This window comes from Mycetomoellerius zeteki, unplaced genomic scaffold (assembly GCF_001594055.1).
Source record: "Mycetomoellerius zeteki isolate Tzet28-1 unplaced genomic scaffold, Tzet1.0 scaffold43, whole genome shotgun sequence".
NCBI classification, from domain to species: Eukaryota; Metazoa; Arthropoda; class Insecta; order Hymenoptera; family Formicidae; genus Mycetomoellerius; species Mycetomoellerius zeteki.
In genome coordinates, this window is record NW_017257424.1 from 133,508 (window position 1) to 160,991 (window position 27,484).

At 31.7% G+C, this 27,484-nt stretch overlaps 2 protein-coding genes across 3 annotated transcripts in view; both read right to left on the minus strand.

Annotated features, from left to right (window-relative positions):
• Lgr3 (Leucine-rich repeat-containing G protein-coupled receptor 3) overlaps positions 1–8,496 on the minus strand; it is a 10,093-nt gene extending 1,597 nt beyond the window's left edge. Inside the window, exons 1-19 of the mRNA XM_018454226.1 lie at positions 8,409–8,496; positions 7,277–7,396; positions 6,539–6,604; positions 6,361–6,463; positions 6,096–6,167; positions 5,933–6,004; positions 5,719–5,862; positions 4,958–5,026; positions 4,733–4,804; positions 4,579–4,650; positions 4,075–4,146; positions 3,728–3,799; positions 3,484–3,555; positions 3,080–3,150; positions 2,749–2,910; positions 2,071–2,216; positions 1,509–1,659; positions 894–1,023; positions 293–483 (exon numbers count right to left, since the gene is read on the minus strand). Of these exons, the coding sequence (XP_018309728.1) occupies positions 293–483; positions 894–1,023; positions 1,509–1,659; positions 2,071–2,216; positions 2,749–2,910; positions 3,080–3,150; positions 3,484–3,555; positions 3,728–3,799; positions 4,075–4,146; positions 4,579–4,650; positions 4,733–4,804; positions 4,958–5,026; positions 5,719–5,862; positions 5,933–6,004; positions 6,096–6,167; positions 6,361–6,463; positions 6,539–6,604; positions 7,277–7,396; positions 8,409–8,496 (1,945 nt within the window). The remainder of the gene's footprint in view (positions 1–292; positions 484–893; positions 1,024–1,508; positions 1,660–2,070; positions 2,217–2,748; positions 2,911–3,079; positions 3,151–3,483; positions 3,556–3,727; positions 3,800–4,074; positions 4,147–4,578; positions 4,651–4,732; positions 4,805–4,957; positions 5,027–5,718; positions 5,863–5,932; positions 6,005–6,095; positions 6,168–6,360; positions 6,464–6,538; positions 6,605–7,276; positions 7,397–8,408) is intronic.
• Positions 8,497–16,829: 8,333 nt separating this feature from the next.
• Positions 16,830–24,605, minus strand: hrg (poly(A) polymerase hiiragi). 2 transcript variants are annotated; one of them, XR_001936808.1, is made up of 13 exons: positions 23,942–24,605; positions 23,368–23,607; positions 22,983–23,226; positions 22,551–22,655; positions 22,320–22,470; positions 22,029–22,240; positions 21,592–21,889; positions 20,858–21,061; positions 20,662–20,783; positions 20,308–20,469; positions 19,682–19,780; positions 18,938–19,182; positions 16,830–17,852 (listed from the first exon to the last, which is right to left on the minus strand). XR_001936808.1 is itself a non-coding variant. In XM_018454231.1 (12 exons), the coding sequence occupies exons 2-12, from the start codon at positions 23,577–23,579 to the stop codon at positions 19,129–19,131; spliced, it is 1,863 nt and encodes a 620-aa protein (XP_018309733.1). In that variant the 5' UTR covers positions 23,580–23,607; positions 23,942–24,605; the 3' UTR covers positions 16,830–19,128. The 2 variants fall into 2 exon arrangements, 1 of the variants encoding a protein (XP_018309733.1); XM_018454231.1 differs by having other exon boundaries at positions 16,830–19,182.
• Between the last annotated feature and the right edge of the window lie 2,879 nt (positions 24,606–27,484).

Consider the following 27,484-nt stretch of genomic DNA (forward strand, 5'->3'; position numbering starts at 1 on the left):
TATATATATATATATATAAATCACACCGAATATTGAAGCATTAAGATTCGCTTTGACTAAAAATAGGATTTCGCTTTCTTAATTTGATTTAACAATTTTAATTCTTTAGATTAATTTTTTCACGAATGAAACAATAGAAAAAAATATTTTATTCGTTCTTATGATAAATGTAAAGTTGTTGAAAAATGAAGCTTAAAGATTTGCATGCATATTTATCGAGCAAAGGTTGTAACGGAGATACTGTAATGGAGTCGGTGGGAACATGAAAACTCTCATTAGCGTTTCTGCTTACGTGGCACGGGGTATTTCATCATGGCGAGGATTTTCAACGCTATAATCGGTGCCCAACATGCCGCGTCTGTCAACACGATTAGGAAGAACCTGAGGGCAAATTCAGAATCACCGACCGACAATGGCGTGGCACGGCGCGTTCTCCAGATGCTGGTGAACATTGCAATGTAAACGTAACCGATAATCATCAATCTGCAAATGAATGCAATGATAGCCTTGAAAGGCTTCTTTTCTTCCGAAGCAATATTATGGCAATCACGAAATGAGAATCGATCAAGCTCGTGGCATGTTGATTAAAATTTTTTTAACGAATGTTATACTGTTGACATAATTGAACTTATTCGAAAATTCTGATACTATAATAATTAGATGCAATTACATATTGTAGAATCAATTCCAAAAATTAGCTATTTGAGTACAATTTTTCTAAATAAATTTTAGAAATTTTGTTGTGATATATCAGAAAATCAAAGAGAAAGTCAATAAGTTATAATACCATCTTAAAAATTACAGCTGGTTCCATATTGCATAATTTGATCTATGGTTTAATTACAAGGCTCTTATATAATAATACTTATATAATAGTAAAAAATATTGTTTACCCGATTAGATTAAGTCCCAGAAAGATAAAGATCGAGTATTCCCAGCCTATCAGATATGGATCGTCTATATGTAGAGGAAAACACATTCCATTGACACCATAGAATTTTGTGCTGCTTCTCCAATGGATAACTTTTGGATCCAGGACAAAAACAATCAATTCAGAATGATTATGAAAATTTTTATTATTTTCTATAAAAAAATCTTCAGATTTATTAAAATGATGTGTATAATTATAGTGACTCATATAAATATTTGAAATATGGAAAAAATTAAGGTGTTTATATTTTACCAAGTTGTATAAGATATAATTAATATCTATATATAGGATGTTTCTGTAAAGTTGATAGTATTTGAGTAAAAAATTATTGAAGACTAATATTCAGTGATTTTTAGTAATTAATATCTCGTTAACTATTGCGAAAATTGCAAAATGATAGAGGATTTTTCGACTCAGTTTAGTCCGCTCTATCTTGCTATGATATTCTGATTCACTAATTTCCGGACACCCTGTATATATAAAATTATATAATAAATAATAAGTAAAATTAAAGAAAAATTAATTAAAAAGAAATTAAGAAAATGAGATAAAAAGTTATTCTTTCGCGTAAACGAACCTGGTGCAAGAGCGATAATAAGTCCGAAGATCCAGATGACGATCATCGATGAGGCTGCAGCTTGAGATGTCATGGCGTGATGACACTTCAAAGGTGCTGCGATCAGAATAAATCGCTCCACGGACATAAATGACAGGATAAGCACGGAAACCTTACCGAGCAATTTATAATCATCTATTTTAATTTTAATTTTTTAAAAAATATTCTTTAATCTCAATTTATATCTAACTGTAATTTATATCTAACTATTCAAAAAAGTTAGAAACGCATGAAAAGACGGTTTTATTTAAATCTATTGAATTCGTTTCAGGAAATATATGGTCTGCGTATCGATATGTATTTGAGCGATGATTGCGATTGAAATCGCAAATGTTTTACAGTTAATTACGTAAAATTAAATACACTATTATACATAATATTGCTAACATATGTCGACTTTGTCACGGTATCCAGATTTCGCTGAACAGTAGCGTAAGCGGTCATTATAAATAGTACCGTTAAATAGCAATTGTACGTTGCGAATTGAAAATTGTGGGATTCAGCAAGGTGTTAATGTGCATACCTCGGATGATGTCATCGCCAATGCTCCTAGGAGTATGCAGGGCCATGAGGACATCCATATACTTGCTTCCTCTTTGTAGTTATCGCGAAACCTCGCATCTTCTATGGCGATTATGAAGAGGTATATTCCCATCAACATGTCGGACACTATAAAGGATTACGTGACTTTACCGTCTTGTAATTTATAGTGAGCCTAACATTAATATGCTTGATCGATCATCGTGTTGCGCTTTATTATGAACTGCAAACTATGATAACTCGCGTGCACTTCATGATTCGGTACGTACCACGAATCATTTGAATATAAGGATTATTTATGCTGTCGTTATTTCGTGTTTATGTCTAACTATGCGAGACAGCGGCAGCGAGTAGTTGAAAATTTTGAATTTTAAAAAATTTTACTCCACATTTTTTTTGTTAATTATCAAAAGGATGATATTTAAGATTATAAAATTATAGAATTATTTTTGTCTTAGTCTCATATTTTTATATAATTATTGTATATTACAATATTTAAAAACCATTGCGTTTCTTGCAATTTTTTGAATATCTGAATTTGGCAATATAATTTGTTGTCAATTTGCTTATTTTAGATAATTATTTTTTTGAAGAATACAAAAAGAGTTTTCTTCTCACAGAAATTGTAAATATCCCGCTAGGAATACATTTGCACAATTACCTGCGAGATTTCGGATAATGATACTTAAAACACGATTTTCATCTTTAGCGGTGAATCTTCCCCACAGAACGAGGCTATTACCGAGACAAGTGAGACAAGATATGGTCCAAACAGCAGCCCTTAATAGAGGCTTGTCCAGCAAATGAGATATCGATGACACACCTTCAGAAAAAGAAAAAGAGAAAGAGAGGAAAAAAGAGAGAGACTGAATCATCTTCCACTGAATCATCTTCCTTGACATACATACATCTTGCCGCGTTTGATTCAATATTGAATCAATCAGTTGTTATTGCAATTTAAGTAGTTTTTATCTAATCGATGTATGCCTTACCATCGCTAGTTGGTCTACATTTCTGCACCTTCGGCGCGTAAGTCATGCAGTAGTGAAATTTCTTGAAATATCTGAAAGATTTGGAATTTTATATTATTGATTACAATTAAATTATCAAACAGAAATCTTAAAGTGGTTTTAAGGTTTAATGAATATAGAAATTATAAATTATGTATCTTCAATTTTATTTTCTATTTTTCAAGTCTAAAGTTTATTTTGAGTCTAATTAGTACACGTAAGAATATATTGAGGTATCAAAGATTTTGCAGAAATTACATTATGATTGAAAGAAAGCAAAGATCATTTGCTTCTTAGTTATCTTAAAAATAAAAAGTTCTTTTGTTTATTATTAAAAAAAAAACGCTATTGTATAAGTTAAATAATCGCATCAAAAAAAAACGTACATAAAATCGAGCCTTGGAAACACGTCGAATGCGTTTTTATTCATATTATCCATGTTTATATCTTCGACACTTCTGAAATTCCATGTTTTATAATGAAAAAATTAATTACTTATTCCATTAATTTATACTGATATAAATTAATAGAGGACAAATTTATTCATAGAATGAAAATGCTACTATAGTTTCATGTTCGATTATTATTATTATTAAGTTGGAAAAACCGCTCGCGTAGCCTGCAACTTACAGAGAGCGAAGATTATTCAAAGGATTAAAAAGTGTCATTGATAACTCGACGACAGGATTGTAACCGATTAATCTGGAAGAAGATGAGATTATATTATGAGCACTGCTAGAGTAATGGAACTTATTTTCAAACAGATTCTAGTTTACACATACAAGCTTAAATTATAATTAAAACCGGTTACGCTCGCGAGTACGTGACGTTTCCATAGCACTTTCGCGAACAAATCTTTAGCGTTAAGCATCAGTGAATAGAGCTCAAGCACGTATGTAGCTTAAACATTTAGTAGTAAGGCTGATTATCACGCGGGTTGATATTATGAGTATTATAACACGGATATTTATACTTACAGCTTCGACAGATTATTCACGGACTGGAACACGTTTGACGGTATCGTGACTATCCTGTTGTATGCCAAGTTACTGAAACAAGGCTGTATTTTAATTGTGTTCGATCGTTGGTATCTGATTTATAGTCAATCCATTAGATGCAGTAGAGTTTGCCATTAATAACGGTCGAGATAAAATGTAGTTTCCAACTTCTAACTGTATCTGCGTCATCGTCTGTTGTACGGTAATAAATCTTCAATACTTCAACTTTGAACAGATGCGAATTACAAATGTATAAAGAAACAGACAATACAAAATTAAACACTGCTTTAATTATATTTGTATTGCGATTAGAATAAAAAAAACCCGGAAAGTTACTTCGAAAGGTAATCGATTGCGCAACTTGACACTTGATAATATTGAATCGATGATCGGAATGACACGAGATTTTATCCTTTGGTTACAATAACCGAACGTTAGTACCGTTAACTTGAAACTGAGTCACATTAACATTTATGCACTTACAGCTCAATAAGTTGTTGCAAATTCCGAAACGCGTTCTCGTCGATGCTGCTTATGCTATTGTCCTCCATACCCCTGAATCATCGTTGAGCCGTTAGCTCGCATGAATCTTATTAACAATGACAGTAATCGCTTCCGTAATCTACTTCGTACGTACAGTGATTTTAAAGCGGGGCATCCGGCAAAGAGATCTTCCGTTATTGACTCGAAGTGGTTTCCGTCCAATATTCTAAAATGCGAAAAATAAACGGAAAATTAAACGTACGTGTATACATTTTCTATTTTTATTTATGTATATATATATATATATATAGAAATACTTAAATAAAAATAGAAAAAAATATACATGTACACATATATACATTTATACATATAGGCTCACATTTCTGTCAACTCCGGTAACCGTGGCAGTTTTAAAGCGGATGTTGTTAACATGTTCTTACTCAGGTTTCTATTTGTAAATAAAAAAGAACAGTTCAAACGTGTATTCATTATCAATCAACATCATATGATTATGGACGATGCAATCCTATTAACAGTTACATTGGTTAATTATACTAATTATTAACAGCGATTCTTACAACTAAAAAAACGTACTATGACATGTGGAAAATTAATTTTTTTTCGAAAGAAATGACACTGATAAATTTCCACAATTAACTATGCTTTAGTTGCAATTTACTTCAATCTCTGATGGAATTTGCATATTATCGTTTCCTATCGCGAAATTATCGCACCCATCAAGGAAGCAATCTACAAACAGATCTACATTTTCGTAACGATGCGCTCTAGACTGACGCACTGATTATATACAGTAAATAATAAGTGTTTATCATATATAGATTAGATTACTCGGAAATTAGCAGCTGATTTCAAACTTTATTTTGTATGAATCACATACCTCTGAAAGTTATGAACAATACTAATAGTACAAATAGAGAAGAAGATTTTAAATAACAATGTTAAAGTATATATGGTATAGCTTGTATTAAGTAAAAAGAAACGCGTTAAGTATATAACGCAAGTATTTATTTCACAATAAATGATGGAAAGTTAACAGATTGAGATCGTCCATAATTTTTTATAATTTAACACAGTAGAATTATATAAAATGGTTTTATACTGTAATGTAAGACAGTTTACATCAAATATGTAGTAGTGCTGTCTTCTAGGTCAGAAAAATCTGCCGTCACAATTTTATTTTGATCCAGTAGCAGAGTTTCTAATTTATCTAGTCCCGTTAGGTGTCCCGGTAGTATTTCGCTGATGCTATTATTTGTGAGAATTCTGTACAGATAAACGAGTTTCGTTTGTAGATACTTTTTAAAGTGTTATTAATCATTTAATTTGTACTCACAACCAAAACAACTTAGATTGATGGAGGAAGATTCCTTTTTCTAATTTGACTATATTATTATTATCGAGATATCTGAAATTGTAAACAACCGTAACGTTTTATGCAGAGTTTTCTATATCCTTCATCTCGAAGCAAAGACATTGTACAGCAAAGGACAACTTACAATAAGCGTATCTCTGGATATCTTGATAACGCGTCGCGAGATAAATGTGTGAGTGAGTTGTCGGTTAGAAAACTGCAGAAGTTATATATCCATGTGAGCAATTAATAATGTCATTCAGAGAATATACATTTAATTGATTTAAATCTATCCATAACCAAATAAATCAATCACTTCGAATCGTTAATATTAGTTATCGAACGTGTAATACTTTACTGTATGAAAAAAATGATTTGTCACAACAATAATATTTTTTTGTGAAATGTACATTGCCGTTACATTCGATGACAAGTTTTTAGGGACATCGGTAAAATTCGTACAAGTTGCGTGACACGCATCGTAGGTGCAATTAACTGGAGCGTCAAATATATCTGCGACGAAAAATAAAGAAATTGTTATACATAGCAAATATTGCGTATCTGTCGCGTATTTTATTATGATATTACCGCAATTGTTTGAGTTTCCCCAGTTTCTTTCTTTCATAAACCAATCCCAGTTTCCGTGCATGTCAACTGCGCAGCAAATTTATCAATTAGAGAAACGAAATCTATCTTACAATTAGAAAATTAGGATAATCTTTCTTGCTTGTGCAAATGAAAGTTATCATAGATGAAAGTTATAGCGAATTCGATTGGACGCACTCAGTACGCACTGGTGCGTACCGTCGTACATAAATTGATATAAAGATGTGTATTTAATATAAATATAAAAACAGGTTAAACCATAAAATCCTTTATATATTTTATTGTACCGTTAAGTAAAATCTGTTTGTATAATTCGATATATTTACATTTCATTTTACATTCAGATTAATTAGTATACGGCTTTAATATGCATCAATGCGCACTAATGCGTCCAATCAAATTCGCTATTGAATGTTATTACTAAGGTTTGTTTTCACAATATGTGGGTACCTCAAGATTAAAGATTATAAAAAATTTATGAATGAATTTTATTGATGAAATTCTTAGTAATCTCTTTAATCTTTAGGTAACTATATGTATATTGTAAAAACGGGTCCAAGTCAAAATAGTATGTGTGTTGTTATTAAGATGTTTGTGGAGTAACAAATAATTAAGTTTTCATGAAATAATCGAATTTGTACTACCATTTGAGTAGAAATTAAAATAGACCTGAAAAGGACTGCGGTTAAGTAATTAATGTAGATATGATTTGAAACATACAACAATTTTCTGTGGATTCATCGTCGTTATGTGGACAATCTAGGACACCATTGCACCAGCTACGTTGCGGCATGCATGTGGTGCTGTTGAGACACTGGAAGGTACCGATGGGACATTTATCTGAAATATAAAATTTAGCGAAAATATGTCAGAGTTTTTATGGCTAGATTCTTAATTACATTTTCTTAGTAAAATGTATCATAAAATTGTGAGAATCGTTCTTCTGCGAAAATGTTTATCACGTATGTAGACGATTATTTAACATGATATTGTTTTTATTTGTGTAAACGATATAATCTTCAATCTCCCGCCATATGTTGAAGGACGCATTTTATCTTGTAAAAAAACGGCCGATACGTGCTAAGGAATAGAAAATAGTTATTAAGAAGTTTGCTGAACGTCGACAACACTTATGATCTGCTACACCATGAAGAAAAAAGGTATTTAGGTAAATACAAATAATTAAATAAAGATTTTATATGACAAAAGGTTACAATTTTCTTTTTTTTTACATTTACTGTATATAAATAAATTTTTCCAAAATACACAATGGATACTCCTTATAAATAGGAAAATAATAAATTTCTATTTTCAGGCGCTTTAATTAGAACTGCCAACAATATTTATAATTTATGAAATTTGATTATAATATTATATAATATTATAATATATATATTTATCTTTCTCTTCAAAATTATTGATCTTTGTTAAAATATCTTATAGAAATAGATTTAAAGTATTAAAATCGCAATCTTGAATAATTATTTGGAGTAACAAAAGTTAATAATGAGATCTGTTTAAAATAAATTCATTTGTACACTATTAGAAATGTTTTCTTTACATGTAAATGAAGCTCGTGATTATAATACGAATGAAATTAAAAGTAATAAATGATTTAACTGAAAACTAAGTTACAATAGTTACTTAAATGTAATAAACGTGTATATTAAATTTCATAAAATTTTATGAAAAATACATTAAATTTCATATACATGTATGTACACAAATATACTTTTCAGTTATAAATACATTAAATTTAATGTAATGTTATGAAATTAAGTTCAAATTGTGTAACTTAAAAAAAATATATTAAATTTCATGAAATTTTTAACAGTGTAGATATAAACCATACCTTGATTCAAATAGTACATAAGTCCAGAAAGCAAGCAAAGTATTGTAATCAGCAATGCACCGACGAGTACAATATGTTTGTATCTCATAATTTTTTAATATATTCACTTCCTTTATTACGAAATTTTATTAAATTTTTCAAGATTAATTACATTTTTAAAATTTAATCAAGGGTTTAGGAACTGTCTAATACTATTTTGCAAAACGAATGTTAATAGTTATTTCTGACGTATTTTTGTTTACTAAACATGAATTCGTTAACAAAATTTGGTTAGCACGTCACAATTTTTTGAAAAAAAAATATCATCAATGAAGAAAAAAATGGTGATTTTGATGGCTTTCATGATACAGTATAATGTAGCACCAATATTAAATTTTTTCTATATCTCATTAATGCCACATGAAAATATTAAATTTTAGCTTTAAAATGCATTTTGTTCATTCCGATATGATTTTTTATTTTTAAGATATATTAAATTGAATAAATTAATTTATCATTTAATACATGTTGATATCTATGTATATTACAAATTCAAAAAGTTAAATGTTGATATTTTCACATGGCATTAATGAAACTTAAAAAGAATTTGGAATAAAAATATTATAATATCATAAAAATATTCAGTTCTTGCCTTTGCTATTTTGTTAAAATTGTGGTGCGACAGCTAAATTTTAAAAACGGATTCCTGTTCAGCAAGTACATTGAAATTGATTATTTATGTTCATGATAAAAAAAAAGGTCAAATTTTGTTGGACAATAATTTTTGTTTAGATCACTATACTTTTTTTACAAGTGCTGTGTAACTGGCTAGCTCTCAGAACGCTAACTGCATGATGATATAAGTTGCATCCGTCTGCACGTGATGTAAGCTCCAACGTATTGCACACGCGCTCTTCGTCGACCCTGAAAGAGCTTTTGCTATGTACGAATGTCTTCCAATCTTCCAAACAGCCATCTCCTTCACCCATAAGCATAGTAACGTGCGTTAATAAGACTTACCGCAGAAATTGCAAAATTCTTAATTTCTTGCAGTCTTATATTACGAATGTCGCATCCCATCATTATAGGATAACATAATGTAAAATTTCGTAAAGAATTATTTCTCAATCACTGTAGTAATAAATAAATAAATAAATAAATATACATTTATGTAGGTATTATTATCGTAAAAACAGAAAAATTAATTTTTTAATTATTTAAGAAAATGATTCTGTCTTTCAAATAAGTTCTAACGACAATATTTAATATTTTAAATATTTTAAAAATAATCCTTCTAATATGTGTGTTTTTAAAAATGAATTAAATAAAATAGAAAGATTTTAATTGTACGCAATAATTAACGCTGAATTGATTAGCTTTAGGAAGGATGAATTTTCAGAAATAAAGCTATTAAAAAGAATCGCTATTTGCTGAAGAACTTGTCATTAAAATTGCTTGCATGTTCGATTCACGCGAGTGAGTTGTTCTGTTGGCAAAATTTCGCGCAATTGAGAACCATCATGGAGATTAGTAAAAAAGTAATATCGATTTCAAACTCATTACAATATGAAGTTTTCCGCGCGAGAAGTTTGGCTATTTTCTGTATTCTAAGAAAACTGTTCTTGTGCTTCGATATATTTAAATTTCTAATCATTATCGTTTCTCAGAAAAGTTTTGCACATTTGTACGTGCAGTTTGGAATTATTCAAGCGAAAAGAATCATTATAATGAAAATGTAGACGCATTTGACCAGCAATTTTTGTCAATCGTTTTCATGAAGTTGAGAAATAGAGGAAAAAATTTTGTTCCACTAATTTTGTTGACTCGCGGTTCTCGCAATTCCGATCATTTGAAACTTCAGCTTCGATGAAAGATTATGCAATAGAGTTATTTTATGATGAGCATATGGTATGTTGACATAGAACAAGTTGTTTTACTTTCGATATCCGGTTTGTGGCTGGAAAATTACAATGTTCGATTTTTCTTTTACATCATATAAATCACAAGTTGTATATTTTTGTTCACTATAAATTTAGTAAAAAATATATTATATATCAACAAGATGTTAAGATACATAATTTTGCCTTACTGACAACACTAATCGTGTGGAAAAAACGTAATGTTCTGACGGAAAAGAGATCAACTATGACTTGCTGGTAATGAGGAGAAACGTGAGGGAAGGTATCGTAATTCAACGAGGAAAGTAGGTATGATTTGTAGTATGATTTGATGCAACGTAGCATTAATATTATTCGTTACGTCAGTAATATCAATGTTTTTGTGCCTATACTATTTTAGAAACTGCATTCTTCAGCTGCATTATATTCAGTGAATATTATGAAAATTTAGATTTTTCAACAATAATTCAGCTCTTTCGAGCGATCTTTATTTAAAATTTAAATCGTTGATTAGAAACATCAGATATAAAATTGCTGTTACTTAAATAAAAAGTATAATACTTATTTGCTCGTTAATTTCTACAATATCTCGATACCATGCATTAAAATCTTCAGTGACTTGACATTATCCTGCAAATATCATTCTGTAACATCTTCGACAGGTCCCGGCAACTGTATTCCTCCGTACGAGCTAACATATTAATTCACATGACATATTTGAGATTTACGCCCTTTTACGCCCTGTTTTGTGCCATTTTAATACCGCCTAGCACGTTCTTGTGCATCAACGCAACTGCTGCAGAGAAGGTCTTCTTTGTCTGACTTACATATTATCTATGCGGCTAGCTGTCGGTCCAGTGTCATCGGATAAGAAATGCTCAATGAAAAATGAGAAAATGATTAACTCGTTCAAGACAGAAAGAAATTCATAACAATGTAAATTTATTTTCAAAGTATTTTGAAAACTGTTTTGACGATTACATTAATTCAATAATTAACAGTTTGTAATTTTTAAATGTATTTATGGTTCCCAGATAACAAAACGTTTCTTAGCATAAGATATAAAATAGGTACTTAGTACAAGTTTCCCTTCAATTGTCATCATGTTGTTCTCATCAGGACAATAATAATTTCTTTTAGCGCAACTTAAAGGCAACTTATATGGATAATGGTTGTTTACGCAGATGAGCGAAAATGCTGTAGCATATTTATTACCATAAAAGTTGCCACAATCTGTTAGAAACTATTTTCTTATCAAATATTTAGTCAATATTTCCATTTATTGAAAATGGAGCGTATTGCGTAATACGCGACATTGTCAATAGAAGAACACAGCGAGTTAAATTTCTCAAATTTAAAAAAACCACACAGAATAGAATATAAAAAGGCGCAACTTTAAAAGATTCTTTAGTTGTGTTCTAATGGAATAACTTTTTGATACGAACTAAGGGCTCCAAGATAAACGTGAAATACGTTTTTTTTTTTAGTAAATGAAATATAATATTTTAAAATGTTATACGCTTTCTGAAGATCTCAATTACATTTTGTTTATTGGAAAGATCGACGATGATCATTCATGTTTCCATCAAAATGTCGTCAGATTATTGATAACTTGTTATCATTAACGCCGCGTTAAGATTAGACAAAGATACTAATATATAATATTTCTCTCTATTATCGATTTTGTTAAAATCGATACTACCCTGCATACAGGGTCTACTACCCTGCATACAAAAGCTGCTCAAATCGTCTCGTGTCGCGAGTCTGGTTAGAGGGTTTCTGGTTCAGACATAAACATTCTATCAGATAATGATATATGGGACCCCCACCAGTTTAACGCTGGATCCGAACGACGCTGGTGATCAAAGATCTCTTAATCACCAGATGAATTCATTTTTGGCTCCTTAAACGCGAAAAATCGCGTGTGTGGGCACAGGTAAGATTGAACCCGGATCTACAGATCGCGAGTCAATCGCTGAGCGGCAAATCACTTGACGCTTCAATTTATGTAATAATACGTACATGTTAATTGATTAATGGAACTTTCCATTATTTTTCAATTTATATTTTCTTTTTTCAAACAATATCTTATGACATAATCAAATATACTCCATTTTTTATGTAATAATATGAGGCTGTTTCTATTAAAAAACTTACATTCTAGAATCACATATCTACCATGACAGAAGAACAATTTGAAGAAAACAAGAAAGCTTTTAGCTATACATTACGTTTGGAAAAACCAACAATGTTAACTGAAAGGCAATTCGAATGTTACAAATTTTAATTCTTTTAACGTAATTTCAAAGTTTTAAGAAAATACATTAAAAAGAAGTAACATCTTAATTTGATTCGATACACGCCAATCTCTTAGGATTTATTCAGTTCTGAAAATAATTGACAAAAAAAATTCTAACATAGTATATAATTCAGTAAAAAATGTTCATTTCTGATATATTTTAGTATATTTTAGAACTTGATCTGACATCAGAACATTTCGATATTTTATTTTACTGGTATGAAATGGCAATTGAGTCTTCTAATGCTATGCATTGCTCGATCGTGAAAGCCGTTATACTTAATGGCCGGAAAGTTTTACATCTTTTCTCTGGAAACGTTCGACACGGTAATTCTGATGATCTCTTCGCGAATGTTTCCAATAGAACAATTACGGATATCTGAAGCGCAACCGCTTTGTGTTTCTGGTTCATTTAATTTACCTATAAATAAACTGTAAGGAGAATTAAGCGGTATGATGCAGCTGCGCTCCGCTGCAGATGATAAAGGCGACTTCGAGAATCATCACACAGTTCATAAATTTCAAACTGAGAATGCATTATTATTAGTGATTCGAGAAGATGCATGAAATCCTTTTTATTTTTTTGCAAACAATAAAAAATGCTAAAATATCGACATTAATATAGCTTTATTACATATACGCGACGTGTTGATATTGTCTTTAGCGCTTTATATTTTATAGATAGATAATATATACGTACCTAGCTGTTTCTACAATTTATTACTTGTAAGTGATAATTATGTTACATAAATCTTGTAGAATTAAAATACGATTTTTTAAATTATTCTAATTATATCTTCAAAATGCTGTGCAGTAAATTATGCAGTACTTACGACAACTCGATTGATAATTATTGTATTGATGATTATTGACAAGGAAAACTGTAAATTTATCATTCAAAAGGAAAATATCAATGAAACGTCAAAGATTAATTTGTACCATAATTGACTGCACATAGACCATAATGTTAGGAATAGTTATAATATCTGGAATGATGGATAGGATCATATTTATAAAATCTGCCAATCATGGTAAAACAGAACGACCACACGTAGTTTAGAATCTACTGACGTCACTCAAATCGTTCCGCCTTAACGCGATCGACGTTTCGTTTTTTGGCTGAAGGAGTTGAAAGAAAAATTTATTTATGTTTATTCAGGAGAGATACAGAGTGTACAATGTTCACAAGATACAAATTATGTATGCCCTTGCTCAATTTTTCATTTGTGCTATTGCCAATTGGTTGCGCAACAGATCGGTGATCATTATCGCGCACGTGCACAGTATTTACGATCTATGCGCGGGTGATGCACACTCGGTCGACGCATTCGAATTTTCATGAGAATGCTCAGAAAACAAAAATAATATTTGCGAGAGAAAGAGAGATGGAAAAAGCGTTATCTCGCGGCTGTATCATGGAGTCGGTATATGCGATTGCTCACAGAAGTGCATCACGTACGAGCACGTACGGTCAATGTGCACGTACAAATATAATTTATTTTACAGTAACTCATCGGATACGTTTCTCGAGAATTGCGACTGTACGCGTATAAATTCATGAAGGTTTCCGCGTACGGTGTTTCGTATGATTTCGGTAATCAAACGCATCACATGTTGTATTGAAAAAAAAAAAGAGCTTCGATCGCGACACAAGACGTGAGATCCTAAGAGTGATCCGTACAACATCCGCGCGATAAAATCATATGCATCGATTCCGCATTTCCCGCAACATAAATCCTCGCGACTGACTTCTTTATTCTTTTTTTCTCCTTCAGCGTATTTCCTATTTCTGTCTCATATTTCCTCTCCCTTTTTTTCTATATATAATAAAAGATAAGACTGTGGATAGGAGAGACGTAGCATTTCCCTCCCTGTTACCCCCTTGCCGCACTATCGAAATTGCAAGACGCCCACGTCGGCCAACGGTGGTGGTTTTCAGGAGAGGGAGAGGCTAATGCGGGGATTGAGAATGTGCTACAGACATGTCTAGCTATCTCCGAGATAGAGAGAAAGAAAAAGAGAGAGAGAAAGAGGAGAGAAAGAGGTACGAATCGGGCGCGTGATAGCCGCGAATCAGTAAAGGAGATAAGATTTGGCATACAAGGATAACATTGATGTTCACTATTCACGATCCTCGGCCTTCATTCGCCGATAGGTACCTCATCTGTTTGCTAGCGATCGTGATAACGGTCCACATTCTTATCGTACGCCTAAATTCTCGTTCAAGCTCTGTGCAAAGTATAATACAATCTCTGAACCTTAGAATTTAGGAGATAGGTGATAAACGTTCGGAATATACGGACAATTAGTCGATGAGTTTAATGTATTGAGATAATGAGTGCTGCAATGGATGATCGGAGATTAGTGCAATAAGATTCAATACGGGAAGTTGATGTGATGAAAGAGATTTATGCGACAGATCCGAATGCCACGGCATTTATGATCGAGAATTCTCTGTTAATGCGTGCGCGTGCATTTCTTTACTTGCATACAGTTTGTTTTGTGATGAAACAATAATAACAGAAGCTTCACGTCATCGTAGATAATAATATCGGTAGCAACGATGATGATAACAACTTGAGTGCGACACGCAGCGAGATAGAAGAAATATTAATAAATTAAACAAAGAAATTTATTTCGAAAGATATTAAAAAAAAAACTGTATTATTCCAAATTTGTCTAAACGGAGAATTTTTATAAATTTTAGTACGTTTATTCACATAAATCATTATGAGATTCTTAACTGTCCCGTTTATTCATAATTATATACGATGTAATGGTCATGTTTGGTATCAATAAGTATGAATTAAAAAAAAACTGAAAAATTTTGAAAATTATTCGATGAAGTGCCTATGCAATACATTATTGATGAAAGCGTTAGCATCTTTGTCATATTTTATTGCATGATGCCATTTGAGATGTGAATTCGCGAAGTTCTTCAATTAATCGATATCATTTTCTAACTAAAAAAATGGCTCTGCATAAGAAAAAAAACGTATTGCACCGTAATTATTCTTTGCGGAACTAATTGTTCCATGCTACATGGAAAACATAATTTTACTGAAGTATCTAAGAATTTAGATATAGATTTAAAAATAAGTTGGATTATTAATATAATTATGCAGAGTATATGATACTCAAATGTGATGATAATGTTGAAAAAAGTTTTGATATTCTGGTAATCAACTTAATTTCTATATAATTATTTTGATGTGGATAAACTAAATTATTTTTGAACATACATCTAATTAAATTTTTAGATACTTTAGCAAAATCGTTTTTCCATGTAAAAATACACATTACGTGTCTCCACAAATTGAACTTTCGTTAGTTATAATTATATGCGTGCGCGTGTATATGTGCATGTGCGTATATTCACCAGGGTTGGCAAAAGATAACGTTTTTTTTTAAAGAATAAAACATTGTGTTTTCTAATAACATATTTTTAATGCGTCATAATGTTTTCAACAATATTATTAAAAACATATTTAATAACATGTTAAAAACATCGATTAAGCATGTTTTTAACAGTTTAAAATATGATTTTTACCAACTCTGACATTCACACATCTACATATCGTTAAATGTTAATAAATTACATGGCGAAATGAATGAATGTCCAATTTGTTGGAGACAATCATTGTGACACGTTCCTTTTGTCGCCAAATAGAGATCCTAAGTGTATCAACTGTGTAAACTTAAAGAACTTTATATTTGTACAAGAAAAAGAAAGACGTTAATAACAAAAACAGAAATGTATGCGTGAACAAAATATTTTTTCCAATGGTGCGTAAAAATTCTATTTTTAAAATATTTGAGATTCGCACAAAGCACATCTTGGATTTAACAAAGTAAAATTAGGCAAGCAATTTAAGAAAATGTAAAAGCTACAAATATTTTTGTTTAGACAGAAGTATAAAATAAGTTTGTAGAACAAAAGATATTTTAATGATATGTCGATAAATGAACAAGTCTCATAATATACTAAAATTTTCTTATACAACATAATCACATTTTTAGACAGATATTTACGGACAGACATAATAAATGAGGTATTTAATTATTACTGTATTGAGTATCGCTATACGTTATGCATACATTTACGTATTCAATAACAAAAATGAGTAAACTTGAGTGACTTTATCAGGATATTCTGCAATTAATAAAGTTTGAAAAGCGATATTTTAAAGAAATAAAAATAAATGAAGCGATTATTTACTAATTTCGAAACAAATCTGTCCGACCTCATCTGTGCGTTATGAATCAAATGATTAAATCATGAATGATTATTAAAAATAAAATCTATAGGGAAAGAAAAAAAGAGATCCTCTCTTTTTACATGGAATCTATACAGGAGAACAATTACGATGTCGATTATTAAACTCATGAAATAAACCCATGACTACTCCACGATACCGTATGATCATTAATAATGAATTTGATTGGATACATTTGTGTATACTGATGTATCTAAACAAATTCTAATTTCTTATATGCTAAATTCTTTAAAGAGAGGATCACGTTTTTAATCATGTCACACAACACAATGTGGAAAGCAAAAGGGGGTTTATGATTGATCAAACCAACTGGCCTAGTTTTCCTTGTACGGTACTCTAATATACCTCAATCTCAGATTCAAGCATGGAATTAGCGTGAATCCATGAAAAAGCGAAGACATAAGATAGCTCTATTACTGTTTTTTAGTACACAGGAAAACGCGTATTCCGATCAATAAATAAAATGACTCATCAAGACAAGCTTTGAAAGAGTGAAACCTCATCATCTCAGGCGCATCTACGAATATGTATATACAAATAACGGAATGATTCCTAATCACTGAACATTGAATCATGACATTTGCAAAGCGTTATAATCAAGATTTTCATGTTATACTTAAAATTTAATTAGTAATTACCGTTAAATTGTTTATATTGTATTAATAAAAATTTCAACGTAACAACTAAGTTGCTAGCGGTGTCGATTATGAAAGAGAAGTGGTACTTCTCATATTTCTCAATACTAATACGAATTGCGTCTGAAATCTTTAACTTGTCAAATAGTACTCTGCAAGTACTTGAGTTTTACGTATACTGCGGTATTCGCAAGTTTCGTTTACAAGTACCAAAGAATGAACATCAAATACCTTGTAGCATACGATTAGTGGACATGCCTTTAACACACAAATTGAGGACTGCAATAGGCGAGAAGATAATCGGAATCAGGATCAAGGATCAGAGCCGTAGACTGGGAGCGAAGGTAGTTGAACACCTGAAAAAACTCACCGATTGGTGACAGGTGGTTTCAATCATCCAAGTGTCAGCCCGATCTAATTCGTTAAAGCTATAACTTTGTTTCTGAGCAAAAACTAAAAGGCGGCTCCATACGAAACTGTTTCACGCAATATAATCGTCAATAAGATAGTCAATGGCCTATTTGGGATGTTTCATTTGCAAGTTTCTATTCTTATCTTCCTAAAGTGACTATTATCTACGTACTCTGTAAATGAAACATCCTCGGGTTTATGCCAGTGTCGGTGACTCTTGTAATGCAATTACATTATCGATTACATTACAGTTGTACAGCAAAAAATGACCATTAGCGTCTTTCTTTACGTGCACAATGGTAAGCTTCGGGAGCAAATAATATTCTATACTGCAACTCTTGCATGGAATATCTAATCCTTATAAATAATAGCAACATTAAGTATCGCGTAAATAATAATTCATACTTCGTACAAACAGTAAAGCGTGTTAAAACGCTAACAGTACAGTACAAGTTTGCAAGTCCCTAAACAGGCAGACGCGGCACGTGACTTGCATACGAGTAATAAAGTATATCAGAGCTACTTACAACTAAATCATATGCATATGCATTTTTAAAGCATATTCCACAGTGCATTACAAAAATGCACTTTATATAAGAATATATTTTATATTTTGTGTTTTTTTTCTAACATGCGGAAACACTCGCAAAAATACGGAAATTTCCATACATGTAATTTTCTCGATCAAACTATTTTTGCTCGTCATGTAAATTATGTAAAATTATCAATTACATCAAGTATTATCAAATCTTAAGTTCCTTGTTCAAGTGTTTATCGATAAAAAAAAAGAGTAATGTAAATGATATATACAAAAAGGAAATATAAAAAGTATGATTACTATTGTTTCCAAGCGAAGTAGATTTAACCTTCATGGTAGCAAATTTCTTTCAACTATGCGTCTCAAAACTATTACTCCAGTGATGTAGACGACATCACAGACACTGGCACAATCGCTTAAAGTTTTCAGCGTAATTGTTCCCATTGACTGTCGATGTTTTTTTTTATAATACTATTAATTATAGTGTCTCACATAAACACATAAATTGTCATCAATTGATTGATTCCACCTGGACAGCTTCCTCCATTGCGCGTGACGCTGTTTTGCTTTTACGAAACGAAGGACTTACAGTGGGCAGTGGATGGTTGCATGAGAAATGTTTACAGTCTAGATGATCCAGAGGAGCATCTGTGGATTGATGTAAGATAATTATTCCACGATGATCAAGTGCATACGAATCCTTCCTGCGCTACTGAAGTTGTACTAGTAGGTCCTTCCTAGATAACAAATATACATCAAGGAAGAATGAATTATATTATTAATTGAATAAAATATTAAGTTTATCTTAATGCATTTCCATTCGATGAAATATAAATTTTGCAATTGAGTGCCTTTATGAAATAAAAAAGAAATTATTTGATCTGTTATGGCGTATAAATTTTCCTATTTCTTAACTTTAAGATATTTTTTAGAATCACGAAATATATAAATAAATTACTACTGATATTTATATTTCTAGCACATCTAGAGTTCTGTATCAAGCAAAAGAAAATATATCAATAGATGAATATAAAGTAAAAAAAAAAAGCAGAGAATTAAATCTGTTACGTATTATCATGCGTTTACTCGTTTTTATTTCTTACCTAGCAGGATGGAGAAAAAAATTTTGTGATAAATTAAAATTTTTCACTTACTATGTTTTATTTTCATGTTTAAATTATCTTATTATATATCCTGTTATAAAGATTATTATTCATTGTATATACAATATCTTACGTCCTTATTAGTTGATAGATTCGGTTTGTATTCATCCATACTGAAGCCAGAATTACTATCTTCTCCACAAGATTGAACGACTAACGTTGTGTTCTCCGTCTAGAATAGGATAAACGTTTATAAAAAGATTAGACGATTCAAGTGATATATATAAATGTAAAGAATTACATTTAATGATTAATGTTGTGTTCTCCATCTAGAATAGGATAAACGTCTATAAAAGGATTAAATCAATTTAATCAAAGTGATATATACAAGATGTGTGGTCATTATCGGATCACCTTTCATGGGTAGATAGAATAGATTAAGCTATGACTAAAATTTTGCAATTTTTACATTAGTTAACGAGAAATTAATTAGAAATCAAATGAGATTGCCGAATGAGTGTATCCGCTCGACCTATCGGCGATCTCCAACTAATTTTTTGTTAACTATTGCAAAAATTGCAAAATAGTACAGAATTTTTTCATTTAATTTAGTCCGCTCTACTTACCCACGAGATGATCCGATTATTACCGAACACTTTGTATAAACATAATATTCGTTACATTTAATTTTATATCTAGGTGAATTTAAAATATTTTCTTTTTCCTTCAACTGTATTTTATAGTATATATGCTACCCACTTGTTCTTCCGTCTCATTTATTCGCCGCTTTTTTCCACATGAATCAAGCGTCTGATCCGATAATCTCTTTCTGCTACTTGTATCACCTTGACTTCGCGGCGATACACTACCACTGTTTCCATTTCCAGCAATGTTGCCGTTCCGATGTACACCGCTAGAAACCTGCAAAAATTGTATGGTAACTATGCAATTGGATATTTTAAATTTCAATTTCTAGTGAGTAAAGTATAATTGAACTGCTTATAAAATATAGACTTATGTTCTCTTGTATAATATATATACACAAACATTCTGTAAACAATAATATAAAATTACCAACGTTAAAATTCAAGTATTAAAATATGTTTCTCATACCTTCCTTTCCTTTTTCAGTAAACTTGGCGATACATAAGTATGCAAGTCCTTCCTTTTTACATGTTTAGCCTCAATCCACATTCCTTCCTTGAACATATTTATTTGTTCTGCTTGTCTTTCAACTGTAAGAAATACATACATAGTTGTATATTCCAAATGTGTATAATTTATAGTAATAAAAAATATAAAAATCTACCTGTATCCACAAAGGATTTGATATCATATGTGAGGTCAACGTTGATATTTTCGCCCTTTTCGCTTTTTTCGCTCTTTTCGCATTTAGAAAAAGCCAGGCCGATGAACCACATAGAACAATGTTTGCCTGATTCGGGATTCAATGGCGGGAACGCCTCCGGATTAACGTGTGCCAAAGTAATATGAGGATTCCTTTCCAACATACCTGTGAGAATGGTTATGATTTTGCCAATTTGGCATCCGCGGATTATTAGTATCATAATATATACATATATATAAATAAATAATAAATATATATAAACAATTTCATTATTACGAGACATAAATTAAAACAAAAATTGATAACTGCTTATTTTCCTGAAAAATTTTATACTTTATTTTAGTTGTTAACGTATATTTTTGCTGATTTATATTCAATAGCGTTATTTGCGATAACAAAATAAAACAAGACAATAAAAAAGCAACAAATATAGAATGTTAAATAATTAGAATTTCATTATTTTTTTAAGGAATCAATTTAAATAAGTTTTAGACATCAATGTTATATTAATCTGTTGTCTTATGTAGTGCATATTAAATTAAATACATTTAAATTTATTTCGGTTTTCACAATAGGTTAATTTATATTCCAAATGTTGAGTAAAAATATCATGTGATAAGAAATAAAAAATTTTATAGGAGAAATAATATACATGTACGTTCCTTATAAATGTATCATCATATTCGATCTGTTACCTATTAAATGTCGTATTTTTGACTCGACAAGGCCGCACCATTCAAGTTGATCTTCGGCGCTTAAACTTTTGGCTAACAATACAATATAATGTTTGTATTTGCCAAAAAAGTTTGGCGGCTCGAACAACTTGTCCCACGTTGCTTTACCCATGATAATTTCTTCTGTTATGGCTAATCCGTTTTCAAACGCTTCTTGCATGATGGTTCTGGTCGAAACAGACACGTTGAAAGTAGAATTTTGTTGAGGATATGCTGGTGTAATTATTGGCATTAGATGATATCTGTCTGCTACATTTACCTTAAATAAGTAAAATAGTAAAATGTTTAAGACAAAAATAATACATTTTACGCAAAAGTTTCATTATATTATCTTTTTGATATTATGCATTATTTAAAATATTTATTTATATATAAAATATGAAAACTATAATTCTTACTCTTGGATCCCAAACTGGATAACCCAAGTTGACATTATCAGGTTGTTTCAGAAGTACTGGTTGTGGCCATTTCCATTGAGAGAATACAAGGAAAAATTTTTCTATCAGAGTTGCAGCCACGGCGTTGGGATAAAGCTGACACGTCCGAGCGACTAACATTGCCCAAGATACACCACCAAGATAACCTAAGACATTACTATATATGCCATGTCCTAAAAATAAAAAAATAACCAACATATTATGTGTTAGTCATTATAAAACAATATTAAACAAAGTGTTACAATATCTTACGTTTTGCCCATAATTTTATAGCTCTAAGAGCCAATCTGAAATTTTCTATATTAGGTACTAAACGTAGTATTTCATCCGTCACTCTGCAACCATTAAGACTTCTGACACACTTCTGATCAAGATTTTTTAGTAGCATGTCATCCCTGAGATCCTATATTTATAAAAATTTATTATTTGTAAGATGTAACATTCATAAAATCCTTTTTTGTGTAAATATAAAATATTATTAACCATTGAATCTGGAATTTCCTTAAGAGTTAACTTTGCAAATAGCATGTCGATTTCTATGCCATCAAAGTTCATTTTTATAACTGGTACAAAGGCTTCTTCTACTGCCTACAATGTGATAAATATTACACAAACACATTAAATACGTATTAAATATACATTAAAAACTATTGTATACATATATATTTCTTAATTTTCCGATCTTTTATAAATAAACATATATATTTTCTTTTACCATACAAACGCATTTTTATTGAATATTAATATATTCAAATAGAATACATATGTAATAAGAAAATGATTTATAAAAGATTTAATTATATAAATTAAATAATACAATACCACACACATACAAGAGCTTCTTCTGAAGAGACAAATATATTTAATATAAGGCGTGCAGTAGTATTACATATATTATTTTCTTGCATTACGTACCCTTAAATCTGTAACTTCTTCCTGCATTTTTAATAATTCGAAAAAGGACGTAAAATAATCTTGTCTATATATATGACGCGGTACAACACACAATGCGTCGATGTCGGCGCCTTTGTGATGTACACCTAACCTATATGAACCGAACGTGTATATTTTACCACCCACTTGTTCGGCCACATTAGGTGGCATGTTTCTAGCTATACTCGTATCTCTTATCCACTGTTTAACCAATGCGTTCAGTTTACTACAAGAATAATCAGGTTTCAATAGTCGATAGCCATACTTTTATTATCAATAAAATATTAACTATTATAACTATTATCAAAATATTATAATTAAATAATATTATATTACGTAACAATTATAGACAATTTGTTAGATGTACCTTAAAATCTCCATCCTATGGTTCAACTCTTCTTCAGATTCAAAAACATTGTAGGGTTTCAGGGCCTCCTTTAATTCGTTGGTTCTAGAAATGTCCATAGGTTTAGGTTCAGCTACGCTGATGGCTGACGTCATCCCCAGAGTACGTAAATTGTTCTTTTCATTTGACGCAGAATTCGCATTAGAATTATTATTACTTTGTGCCGGCCACATTTTGATATCTTTTCAATTAAGTATGCACCTGTAAACAGATACCACATTGTAATATCTGTATCAATAATAGTATAATCTTTCATCATTTTCACATGCTTTTGGAACAATAACAGATTTATGAAAAATATAGCGAATATTATCTGCAGAAAATATCGATAACAGAATCTTAAGATAAGAACGATCTTTGTTTCAATGCGCATATAAGCCACGTGCTTTGTCCCAAGGCACTCAGACCAGTGAGTTCCTTGTGATGACAAAGATTCTATCTAAACAATGGATGGCGTGTCGCGTGTCGCTGAGACCAAGCGAGAAACGAAAGCGAGACAAAGAGTTGGACGACGCGCACGTGATCGGGAACTTACCGCTTGATAATATTTCGTCAAAGATGCAACGGATGCATGATAAACGTGAGATACACACAGGATGAAGTACTTCGCTCGTGTTGTCAGGTTATAAAACACAGCACAAGTGCACGCGTCTAGCGTGGCATAGCGTGGTGCATCGAATTGCGCTGCGGTCACTGACGAAGTGGCGGCGACGACGACGTTGCGTTCCTGGAAATCCGCGCGCCACGCGGATCACCGCGCGGCTTACGACGGCGCGGGCCTACCTGTAAACAACCTCCGCAGGAACAAGGATCGCATCTAACCGTGCGAGTCGCGAGTGCGTCCGAGATCTCGCGGTCACCCTCGTTGCGTGCGCGGCTACAGCGATAGGATCACCGCGCGGTCGTTTCGCCGTTTACTGCACTCCTCGTCGCGACGGATCGGCGGCACGCGAATCGGTCTCTGCACTGTGTCGCGACGCTACGTAAATAAACGGCCGAGCATTAGATACTGCACGCGAGAGAAAAAATAAGCGGAGACAACACGTATACCCGATTACCCGCGCACCCCGCGCCACGCACACCATCTACAACGCTGACTGCAACACAAACATGGCGTACCCCGACCACTCGTCGTTAGCCGTAACCCGTAACAGTCGGGGAATAGGTGAATTACAAAGAGTGCACTTTGTACGATGAACTCGCCGACAGTAGCTGCGTTCAGCAGACTCAACAGTTGAGTGAGCGTTCGCTGCTATTGATGTATTCTTCTAGATCTAAAATACTGATTGGATGATCTAAAAGAATACACCAATAACAGCGAGCGCTCACTCAACTGTTGAGTCCGCCGAATGCGCCCAGTGACATCTGGCTGGATGCGTATAATTGCGCGATCGATGAACGAATGATCTATAGATAATGCAGAATCTCGGATATATTTTTAATAATTTATTATTGTGATTTTTTTTTTAGATCTGATTGAAATAATGCTTTATTTTACTAGCGTGCTAGTCTTCTAGTGAGCTAGAAAATTTAGCAGTTAAAAAACAATTTTATAAAGATAATTTTATAATTTTTATAAATTATATTTTTTTAACTGCTAGTTTTCTAATGAAAAACAGAATTACATTTTGAGCTACTAGGTTTTTTACAGAAGACTAGCTAAGATGTTAATAACTAATAAAAAAGTAAATTAGAGTGACCTTGATCAACTAGGCCCGGTTGTCTACCAACGTTACGCTGACTTTAAGCGAAACTTAAAATCAAAGGCCGGTATTCATAGTCGATTCTTATTTCAAGACCGTCTTATGCCTGGTTTGTGCTTCGGTCTTACCCCAGATCTACAATAGGGTTTTAAGCCTTAAGCTATAAGATATGGATGAATCACAGTCGATTATTCCCCTCGGATTCGACTGTAATTGGTCAATTTCTTATGGTTTAAGTCTTAAAACATCTATTGTAGATTCGGACTTAACCCTAAAATCCTAAAATTTAATGTCTATCAAACTAGAATGTTTAAGACTAAATTTTTTAGCCAATGGAGTCTTAATTGCCAGTCTTAATTGGTTCTAACTGAAATCTGTATTCCATTGGCTGAATTTTAGGATTTTAGAGCTAACACCGAAGCATAAACCAGGCATTTAAGTAATATCTTAAGATGCTAATGCGGCCCTCTGATTGGTTAGTGACATCTCAAGACTGAATTTTATTTAAGATGATCTTAAATATAAGAAATGACTATGAATATCGGTTAAAGTAATGTTGGTGCAACCGGGCCTAAATCCGATTAATTTTATTAAGTAATACGAAAACTATTAAATTTAATCAATAAAATGTTTAACGTATCAGAAAAGCTGAAGAACAACGTGAACTGTATATTAGAGATTTCTTTAAAAGATTCTTGTCTATTAATTTCTGTAGATATTAATGTAGATATTAACTTTAATCATTTAATTTACTTTTTATCTTATTCTAATTCTAATAATAGAAAAAGATGAAGAGAAATTAAATCGAGATTAAAGTTTGCTAAAAACAGACTCAATCGACTGTTAATCGCCGATTAAGACTGCGGTCCATTTGACGCTACAAACGCTTCGAAGCATTCTTTGATTAGTCAATTCGTAAAATTCTTTGTTCTAATTGGTCGCTCAAACGCTTCGAAGCGTTTGTAACGTCAAATGGATCGCATCCTAAGTTAATCGAGTTTGGAAGTCGTCTTGAGGCTTTCCATGCGTATCCTATTGGATGTTTTCCATTTAGTGACACAAGTCGACACAAACATCATTCTATCTTTCTTGGCATTCAGAGAGTAACAAAGATAAGACGACATTTGTGTTGAGTTGTGTCGATTTATGTTACCAAATGGAAAGCATTGAAAGTTTTATGCATCTATGGAACCAAGTAAATTATCGGATCAAATGCATACAACTCTGAACCACGAATATCTGGACAAAAAGAGGAAAAAATATTTGATTTGGAAATACATAAAGAAGTGAAGGATATTAATTTAGCAAATTTTTATATATTTCTAAATTGTGTGAAATTGACACACACATACCGACAATTTAATTTAATTAAAAAAGTTAGATTCCATTTATTAAAAATTTTCAATAGCTGCAATTGCTTATTCTAAATTTTCAATATTAATAGTTCAATTTTTTCTATAAAATGTTAATTAAAATCGATATTACCTGTACATTTATTAAATTAATTAATAGTTTTAAAATAAGCATTTTTGTTAGAAGAAAGGTTAATAATATTGACAATTTATTAAGTCATTGTTAATAAACTTTTAAAATTGAAAAATTATTGTTAGCTATGTACATTATTGAAAAGCTTGGTGAAATTATCAATCAGAAATTATTTTATAAAATCAAAATATAAAATAAAATTTTGTTATTAAGATCCATTTTATATTATCTGAAAAATAAAATCTTGAATCTGTATTTTTCTCCATATACAAAATCCCGTATAAAAAAATTGATAAAACTTGCGATATTCACTCATCGAGAAATTAATTTTACAAGTTTGTGAAAAACCGAATTTTTCTTATTTATTGATTAATTTCCCTCTTTTTTTCTAAGCTGTCGCTTAGAAAAAAACACAGAAGCGCATCTGACACTACCGCGCGCCACGCCGGATCATCGCGGAAGTGGCATAATTTTGTTGGAAATTTTGTTACGTTGGCTCCGACCATTTTTTTGTGTTTCCAAGGTGAGAAGGATGCTGACAGAAGGAGAGGCAGATAAAACGTGCTAACTATGTGGAGCAGAGTTTCATTTGCGGCTCTAGGCACAGCTTACCCGAGAGGACACTTCAGCCGGAGCACTTGCTACCTACCGCTAAATTAGCGCTGGAATTAATCTCCATCTACTCTCGCGCTTCGCGTGATCTCTGACGGACCGTATACGACTTCGACAAATATCGTATCATTTACGCGCTATAATATACAGGGTGTTTCCAAATTAAATGGCAAAACTTCGGGAGCGTGTAGAGGAGTAAAAAACTAAGAAAAAAAGTCCTATAGACATATGCTCCTTTTTGCTTTGTTTCGCAGGAAATCACGAAAAAAGAAAAAAAT